The sequence below is a fragment of the Glycine max genome, chromosome 1 (genome assembly GCF_000004515.6).
Source record: "Glycine max cultivar Williams 82 chromosome 1, Glycine_max_v4.0, whole genome shotgun sequence".
In the NCBI taxonomy this organism is placed as follows: Eukaryota; Viridiplantae; Streptophyta; class Magnoliopsida; order Fabales; family Fabaceae; genus Glycine; species Glycine max.
In genome coordinates this window covers 52,118,182-52,128,240 of record NC_016088.4, presented here as the reverse complement: position 1 = coordinate 52,128,240, position 10,059 = coordinate 52,118,182, and the positions used below count along the sequence as shown (strand labels likewise).

Sequence of the window (10,059 nt, the reverse complement as noted above, 5' to 3'; positions counted from 1 at the left end):
TTTGGTCACTCTGATTTCATTAGATTTTTTTTAGAAGATTAGGTAATTTTTAGATATGAGAAAAATAATTATACTATAAAAAGATTTACACCATCTTCTAATTGGAAAACTTTGGCTTATTTCTGGTACCAAAACTATAAATATCAGGAAAATTCATCCATTTTCCGATTAAAGCAACAAATCACAGTGTATAATACTCTACTATTAACTTCGGTTGTCTTAAACTCTTTAATTAATCATAAGAGATTAAAAAGTTAAATTAAAATAATAAAAATATTTTAAAAAACAAAACTATGTTTCATTAATATTAAAATAAAATTATAGCAAAATAAATTAACATTGTTTTTTTCACAATTTTTATTTTTAACTTCCTAATTGATATCATAACAAATAAAAAAAGAAATAAAAATGACTTATAGAAGAAATAAAAAAATTAGTTTTTATCACCATACTATCAGTGGTTAAATAGAAGAAAATAAAATACTGCATAGCTAGGTTTTGAAGATTCAAAGGGATTTAATTTGGTAGTGTAAAGCAACCAAGAATGGTGCTAACCCGAGTCTAGCTGCATGAAGAAGTGGGGTCTGGGTGCCACCTTCATTGGCTGCCTCAAGCCTATGAATTGAGAGACTGAGAGCTACTTTTGTTACAGATTTTTCTCACAAGTGCGGAACTTGTTCTTAAAGTAAGTGGGAAACTAATCTCCATACGAATTAATAGGCACCGGAGTGAAATACAATTCAGCTCAAATATTTCGCAAAACAAAATTGATTCTGTGATTTTAAATAAGTAACATCCGTTACAAAAATGAGCTATCGGTTTTTAAATGATAAGTATTCTCATTGTAAAAATGACTTGTATTAATTAGCCATAAGCGTATGATCTGCATATAAGGGGCTAGATATGAAGAGATTTAACACCATAATCAAAAATCTTAAAGACTCAAGTTTATGAATGTTTCATTCACCTATGTGTTCAACTTTCTCATTTTCAATCAATGTCAAACTTCACCTACTTTGATGATCCTTAATGTTTAACCGTGAACCGGTCACTTGGCTTAATTCCATCAATGGATTCACTCATTAAGAACACTTTCAATACAAAAAATTCCTATATCCATGGATTCATGGCTAACTCCATTATACTCATTTGAGCTAATTTTCATGTTGAATCATCGACTCTAATACTAATTATTGTGAAACCAAGAAAATAAATAGCAGGAAAATTTAGCCAATGAATCTATATACTCACACTTATACTCCAACGTGAATAAAAGAGGTGCCAGCAAAAAGGCAAGATAAAGATGTCCAAGATAACATGCATAATAATTTAAGACGGTGAAACATTCATCTCGGAAGGATCAATGCTGATTAAATAGAAGAAAAGATAAGAAGCAGGAAGATGGAACAATATGAATCAGATCCAGAATTAATCGACAATAAATTAGAAGTGGAAATGGAAGTGGGATAACTGGATAAGAGTAACTAATATGTGGCTTGCTATCTGCCGAGTGCGCCCATGTCTTCCTGCAAGCATAATGATTCACAGAAGAAGAAAAAAAAAATAATATTTGTCTTGTGATTCCATGATGACTAAATAGTAAACAGTGTTGTGGTGGACCAAGGAGCTATACGTACACTATGTTGGAGTTAAGTAAAGTATGACATTTCTTAATTATTTGTTTCTTTTCTTCTATACGTTACAGTAATGGGGCTAATACCTAGTTCACTCTCTCTATATAGAATGAGACAAATATATATGGCAACATTTTTCTATCTTGCTTCACAAATCACACATTTCAGGACTGGTTGCAATACACAAACACTAACATACACATGATATTACTATTTATGTTTGGGATGAATAAATCTCGAGAGCTTGCACAGCTAAGCAATGATCTGGACTATTCTTTTCATTGCCAACCGTCTTTATAACATTACTATTAACTTCTCTTGTCTTGAACTCTTTAGTACTAACTTTGGGAATCTTACCTTAACTGACGATAAGAGATTAAAAAATAAAATAAAAATGTCTCGTTAATATTAAATAATTTGGAAAAATACCTCAATTTAAGAAAAAAAATATTAGTATTAATTAAATTTGTTATATTTCTTAATTTTAATAAATTAATTAATGGAGTCTTATAATAAAAATGAAAAGCCCATTAGTTCAAGTAGTTCAGTCACAATCAGGATAATAAAAGTTAATAAATCACTTAAAATGGCGGGATTGGTCACAATATTTTACTGTTGAGTTCGATTAGGAAACCAAGGTTTATCACGGGACCAAAACTTTCCTGTAAATACCAGGGAAATTCACCCCTTTTCTCATCAAAGCCACAAATTCATTGCGTATTTTGATCTTAACTTTGTAGCTTTGTTATTTTGTGCAATGACAGCGAAGAGCAAAATCCTAGTCCTTGGAGGAACAGGATACATTGGAAAAGCTTATTCGACAAAAAAAGTGAAAATCAGAAGGGCAATTGAAGCTGAAGGAATCCCATACACTTACATCAGTTCAAATGCCTTTGCTGGATACTTCTTACCTAACCTGTTACACCAAAATGTCACAGCTCCTCCCCGTGATAAGGTTGTCATTCCTGGAGATTAACACTAACAAGTAAAAGACATGCAGTTCAATTATTTTGTCATGTTTTGCGCTTGAAATTCTTGTTTCAGGAGTTTATGTGAAGGAGGAATACATTGGGACTTATACCATCAAAGCAGTGGAGGATCCAAGAACCTTGAACAAATCTCATGTTCGTGAAACCCCTTGGAAATGTTTTGTCTGCTAACGAGCTCGTGTCCTTGTGGGAGAAAAAGATTAAGAGCACTCTTGAGAAAACCTACATTCTTGAAGATCAAACTCTTAAGATCATCAGGATCAATACTTTTTTTTAAAATATTGTTTGTATAAGCATTCCACATAAGCAACCGTATTGAAAATGTTTGCTAGCATTCTTTTAATAAATAATAATTTATAAAGCTATACCACTTTAGACAATCACCCAAATTATTTTTTTCAAATTAAAGTTTAGCATCATTGTTTTAAAATTAATTATGTTCGAGTTTATTAGCGCAATTTATAGTATAGTGGTGTCAAAGGGAATATTATTTGCAGGGACCAAATCAAAGTCAAACTTGAACAAAGAAAATAAACATAGCAACGTAAGCAACTTATCTATAATTATTAAATAATAATATAGGGAATAAATGAAGCAGACAAGGAAAACAAATCACATCCCAACTTCAATACTTCATATCAATGAATTCAGTTAATTTGTATTCTAAACCGGTTCATACTTCGTTGAACATTGCCCATATAGCGACTAAAAACAGATCATTATATTAATTTATTTTGTAGGAATTCCGTCACAATCAGAGTAATAAAAGTCAATGAATCCCTTTAAGTGAGGAATTTCGAAGCATTTTATCATTGATTATTCAGTATTGACTAGTATTAACTTTGATTGCAAAACCTTCAAACCTAGGCTTATCTCGTGACTGAAACTGTCTACAAATAGCAGGCAAATTCATCACAGCTACAAACTCAGAGCTTATTTTGATTTCAACTTTGAAGTTTAGTTGTTTTGTGGAATGGCAGCGAAGAGCAAAATCCTAGTCCTTGGAGGAACAGGATACATTGGAAAATTCATAGTTAAGGCAAGCGCAGAAGCAGGACACCCCACTTTTGCCTTAGTTAGAGAGACCACCCTTTCTCATCCTGAAAAGTCTAAACTTATTGAGAGCTTCAAGAGCTCTGGAGTTACTCTTCTTTATGTATGTGCCTTTCAATCACAATTTCTATTTTCTTTTCAAATAAAATACAGTACTATTTCAAAGTTCAATAATTCAACTTTTCTGATACCTCTGTGATTTAATTTGTAGGGTGATGTAAATGATCATGAAAGCCTTGTTAAGGCAATCAAGCAAGTTGATGTTGTAATATCTACACTAGGTGGACAGCAGATAGATGATCAAGTGAAGGTCATAGCAGCAATAAAAGAAGCCGGAAACATCAAGGTACTTCTTTACAAAATAATTAATTAATTAATGACTGTCCAAGGTACTTCATTTTGTGAAATGCACCCATATCCAAAAGATATAGTATATTGGTGCATGTTAGGTAAGTTTGGGTACTTATCAAAACAAGGCGACAAACATATCATATTCGTTTCTTGTTTTTTAAGATTTATATAGAAGAAAACAGACAAAACAACAACAACAACAACAACAACGCCTTATCCCACTAGGTGGGGTCGGCTACATGGATCAACTTCCGCCATAATGTTCTATCAAGTACCATACTTCTATCCAAATCATTAAGTTCGAGATCCTTTTTGATAACCTCTCTTATAGTCTTTTTGGGTCTTCCTCTGCCTCGAATTGTTTGTCTTCTCTCCATCTGGTCTACTCTCCTCACTACAGAGTCTACCGGTCTTCTCTCTACATGCCCAAACCACCTAAGTCTATTTTCCACCATCTTCTCTACAATAGGCGCCACTCCAACCCTCTCTCTAATAGTTTCGTTTCTAATTTTATCCTGTCGAGTCTTACCACACATCCACCGCAACATCCTCATCTCCGCTACACCTACTTTATTCTCATGTTGGCTCTTGACCGCCCAACATTCTGTTCCGTACAAAATCGCCGGTCTTACCGCAGTCCGATAAAACTTTCCCTTTAGCTTGATCGGTACCTTTGCATCACATAACACCCCCGATGCTTTTCTCCATTTCATCCATCCTGCTTGAATGCGATGATTCACATCCCCTTCAATTTCCCCATCATCCTGTATTACAGACCCAAGATATTTTAACCGTGTGACTTGAGGGATAATATGGTCTCCTATTTTCACCTCTGAGTTAGAAACCCTCCTTCTTTTGTTGAACTTACATTCCATATACTCCGATTTGTTTCTGCTTAGGCGAAAGCCATGTGTTTCTAAAGCTCGTCTCTAAGTTTCCAACCTCTCATTCAACTCCTCCCTCGACTCTCCAAGGAGGACTATGTCATCTGCAAAAAGCATGCATCTCGGCGCTATCTCTTGGATTTTTTCCGTGAGGACATCCAGAATTAAGGTAAAAAGGTAGGGGCTAAGGGTTGACCCTTGATGTAAACCAATTGTGATGGGAAAATCATCTGACTCTCCACCCTGTGTCCTAACACTAGTCGATACCCTATCATACATATCTTGGATAGCTCGAATATATGCAACCCTAACCCCTTTCTTCTCTAGAGCTTTCCACAAAATCTCTCTAGGCACTCTATCATACGCTTTCTCCAAGTCAATAAAAATCAAGTGCAAGTCTTGTTGGGCCATGCGATATTGCTCCATCACCCGCCGTAATAAATAAATCGCTTCCATGGTCGACCTTCCCGGCATGAAACCAAATTGATTCTCAGTAACTTGAGTCTCCTTTCTTAATCTCCGTTCGATCACTCTTTCCCATAATTTCATGGTATGACTCATGAGCTTGATTCCCCTATAATTTGCACAATTTTGTATATCCCCCTTGTTCTTATAGATTGGCACTAACATGCTTCTCCTCCATTCCTCCGGCATGCGTTTTGACCTCATAATTTCGTTAAAGAGTTCGGTGAGCCACTCAAGACCTCTATCTCCAAGAGTTTTCCACACTTCAATAGGTATGTTGTCTGGCCCCACCGCCTTACCATTACTCATTCTTTTCAACGCTTCCTTTACTTCCTGTTTCTGAATCCGACGATAGTACTTATAGTTCCGGTCCTCTTCTCTTGTGTCTAGACTGCTAGAGTCATATCCATATCCATCATTAAATAAGTTGTGGAAATACGCCTTCCACCTTTCCTTGATATCTTTTTCATGCACTAAGACTTTGCCTTCTTCATCCTTAACACACTTTACTTGATCCAAATCTCTAGTCTTCCTCTCTCTACCCTTAGCAAGCCTATATATAGATCTTTCTCCGTCCCTGGTTCCTAGAGCTTGGTATAGTCCGTCAAAAGCTTGGGCTCTTGCCTCACTCACCGCCTTTTTGGTTTCATTTCTAGCTATCTTATACTTATCCCAAGTTTCAGAATTTCTACACCTAGACCACTCCTTGAAACACTCCTTTTTTACTCTAACTTTGCTCTGAACATTTTCATTCCACCACCACGATTCTTTACCCCTAGGTCCAAAACCTCTAGATTCACCCAACGTCTCTTTAGCCACTTTAATAATCTCTTGGGACATCTTGTTCCACATATCATTTGCACTTCCTTGTGATTGTCCACACCAATCCTCCCATATCTTTTGTTGGAAGATTCCTTGTTTCTCACCCTTCAAGTGCCACCATTTGATCCTTGGTGCTACCAGAGGACTTCTTCTCTTTGTCCTATCTCTAATTCTTACATCCATAACCAAAACTCTATGTTGGGTAGTCAAGCTCTCTCCCGGGATAACTTTACAGTTCAAGCAATACTTCCTATCAGACTTCCTGATAAGGAAGAAATCTATCTGAGAACATGTCCCTCCACTTTTGTAAGTGATAAGATGTTCCTCTCTTTTCTTAAACCATGTATTGGCTATAGAAAGATCCAAAGCCTCCGAAAACTCCAAGATGGATTTACCCTCCCCATTCATCTCCCCTAGGCCAAAACCCCCATGCACCCCCTCAAAACCTCTAGCCACGCTACCTACATGTCCATTGAGATCCCCTCCTAGGAAAACTTTCTCTCCTTGGGGTATATCCTGAAGTACCCCTTCTAGATCCTCCCAAAATTTTACCTTAAAGTGTTCTGCTAACCCAACCTGAGGTGCGTACCCACTAATAACATTAAAGGTGTCCTGTCCCACTACCAATTTTAAGACTATGATACGATCTCCTACTCTTCTTACATCCACGACATCCTTCTTCCACTCCTTGTCCACAATAATCCCTACCCCATTTCTTGATCTGATTTTTCCCGTATACCACAGCTTAAATCCCGAGTTGTCTAATTCTTTCGCTTTTTCTCCTGTCCACTTAGTTTCTTGTAGGCACATAAAATTGATCTTCCTCCTCACCATAACATCCACTATTTCCATAGATTTTCCAGTAAGTGTGCCTATATTCCATGTACCAAAGCGAATCCTCCTGTCATGAACTAGCTTCTTTACCCACACCCGTTCACGAAAATGTGGGAACCCTTGCTTACTTTTCACTACATCCGGGCGGCGATGCAGCGGCTCTTGCTCTTTTGACACTGTACTCGAGCCATACAGCGCGTTGCTTCCGGGCAACGACCTAGCATTCACATTATTACGTAATTGATCCATGTCATAGAGATTCGACAAAGTTTAACGTTGGCTGTCGAAAGCCTAACACAACCCTCTCCTTTTATCCGGGCTTGGGACCGGCTAAGAATAGCAAAGCTAACCTAGGCAGGATTAAGAAAACAGACAAAACAAATACAAATATTTGAAGAAAAAAAAACAACTTCAAAACAAGGTGACAGTTTTATAATTATAAGAGAAAATAGAAAATAGAAAACATTTTCTCAAAGTAAACTAGCCTTAAGTTACCATTCTAATTTATAATATATATAATAGATCAAGTGACAATATTAATTATACTTTAAGGTGGGTTTTTGCCTTACTTTCTATATTTCATTTTTGTTTTGCTATTTAATCAAATTCATTTCATGCTTATTTCTAAGATCTAATATGCAAGTTTGTTAATTCTATGCTTTTCAAATTGGTATTGTATGCATACTCATCCAACATAGCTTAATGAAAACCAAATTTCTTTTCTGATGAGTTTAAATGGTTGAAGTGTTGAAAACTTGACTTAGTCATCTGAAGCGGTGTTTCTTTTATCACCAGAGGTTCCTCCCATCCGAATTTGGATTAGATGTGGATCATCACAATGCAGTTGAGCCAGCAGCAAGCTTTTTCAACAAAAAAGTGAAAATCAGAAGGGCAATTGAAGCTGAAGGAATCCCTTACACTTACGTTTGCTCATATGCCTTTGCTGGTTACTTCTTGCCTACATTGGGACAAGAAAATGTCACAGCCCCTCCCCGTGATAAGGTTGTCATTCTAGGAAATGGAAACGTCAAAGGTAACAACTAACATACAATATGCCAAATTCATCTTTTACAACATATTCTTTAAGCAAAAGATAATAGATACTTGCAATTCAATTACCTAAAGCTGTGAGCTTGTTTCAGGAGTTTATGTCACGGAGGAAGATGTTGGGACTTATACCATAAAAGCAGTGGAAGACCCAAGAACCTTGAACAAAACTCTGCACCAGAAACCCCCTGCCAATGTTTTGACCTTCAACGAACTCGTGTCCTTGTGGGAGAACAAGATTAAGACCACCCTCCACAAAATCTACGTTCCAGAAGAGCAAATTCTTAAGAAAATCCAGGGTCAGTGTCTATACTCATTTATGACTTTTCTGCCCTCACAAACATAGTAACTTACAAGAATCTTTTGTCTCCATTAACATGACATCTTATTTGTCTTGAGTTTTTTAAACACACAACGTTTGGAATTGGATGTACACATTTACCTAATATTTATGTTGAGTTTGTTTTTTTTTTTTACAATGCAGAGTCTTCTTTCCCTGCCAATTTCTTAATAGCATTAGGTCACGCAATGCTGGTTGAGGAAGCTTTTAACAATGAGGTTGACCCTTCTGTCAGTGTGGAAGCTTCTGAACTTTATCCTGAGGTGAAATACACTACCGTCGACAACTATTTGAATGCGTTTGTCTGAAATCCAGCGAATGCGTTATTATTGCCAATAAACTATTGCACCCAAGTTGATCAATAAAATCAAAGCATCTTGTTGTGTATGGCTGGAGAATATGTACTGTCTTTCTATTATTTAGTTACTTGTGCTTGTGTTGGCGTCAAAAGAGTTCTTCCTTACTTTACACTGTAAACTGTACTGTTGTTCGCTTAGCTTGGTGCTGCTTGCAAGTTCTTCTAGTATTTATTATGGCTCCGTTGCAATTTGTTCATCACCACTCTGATCCTAGTGGATGTGCGTTGAAACTCAATTGCCAACAAGTATTACAGTGTGATTATCTCGAAGTTCTTATAAATTAATGTCAAAGTTTTTCACTGTCCGTTCATGGTTGTTAAATTTATCATCACTGCTTTGTAAATTCTAATACCCATTTTTTAGTTGTTGGATCAAGTAGAAAACGAATGTCAAGTGAACAAAGTCACGGTGATAACTTTATTAGAGATTAATGAATATAATTCTAGTCAGACTGTGAGAAATTTACAATACAAGTATGGAACAAATTGCTTCTTAATTTAATAACCGATCTAGAATATTCATCCCAATGTTACAAAAATATCATCACGTTATATTCTATACCAATTTTCAAGAAATCAATGTAAATTGCCAATATAAACAATCTTTTTTATACTAGTTTCATTAGGAGGAAATCTGGTGCAATATAACCTTTTGGATGACAAAAACAAGCTATTTTGACCTAATATGAACCGGGAATTCTAATGGAATTTTTACGTATTTTAAAAATTTATTAACTTGTATGTTTAAAATATGTCCATTAATTTTGTTATTTTTATTTTTTATATTTTATTTATTTTTATAATTAAAATTAAAATAAACATTCAATAATATAAACATTTTGTATTTTTCATAAAACAACAAACCAATATTTAAATCTCGTTAGCTTAGTTCTCCATGTCTTAGATGATAGGAAATTCACATTTTATAATTTATAGAAATAAATTTTTATATTATTTGAATTTTAATATATTTAATTTAGCTTAAATTTTAATAAATGTATATTAGTAGATATGTCAATAAATATTTAAATATACTTTATATATGCATAAACTTGTTATTATTGAGAATATTATCCTAGGTAGATCCTTTTCACTTTAGTGATGTTTTGCATGTTTCTTTTTAACTTCTTTTTTTAAAAAAAAAATTGTTTAGTTCATTTTTTTTATTTTTTGTTTGCATGCTTGATTTGAGATAATAAAAATTGAGTGAAATTATTTAATTATAATAAAATTTCATGTTTTTTAATTAAATATATTTATTATGATTTGCACACATGTTTTT

The 10,059-nt window shown here is 34.9% G+C and overlaps 1 protein-coding gene across 1 annotated transcript; it reads left to right on the top strand.

The window, feature by feature from the left end:
- Positions 1 to 3,463: 3,463 nt before the first annotated feature.
- LOC100794711 (phenylcoumaran benzylic ether reductase TP7) lies at positions 3,464 to 9,082 on the top strand. Its single transcript, XM_003517171.3, has 5 exons — positions 3,464 to 3,779; positions 3,888 to 4,022; positions 7,828 to 8,065; positions 8,175 to 8,378; positions 8,564 to 9,082. The coding sequence occupies exons 1-5, from the start codon at positions 3,597 to 3,599 to the stop codon at positions 8,725 to 8,727; spliced, it is 924 nt and encodes a 307-aa protein (XP_003517219.1). The 5' UTR covers positions 3,464 to 3,596; the 3' UTR covers positions 8,728 to 9,082.
- The last annotated feature ends 977 nt before the right edge of the window (positions 9,083 to 10,059 follow it).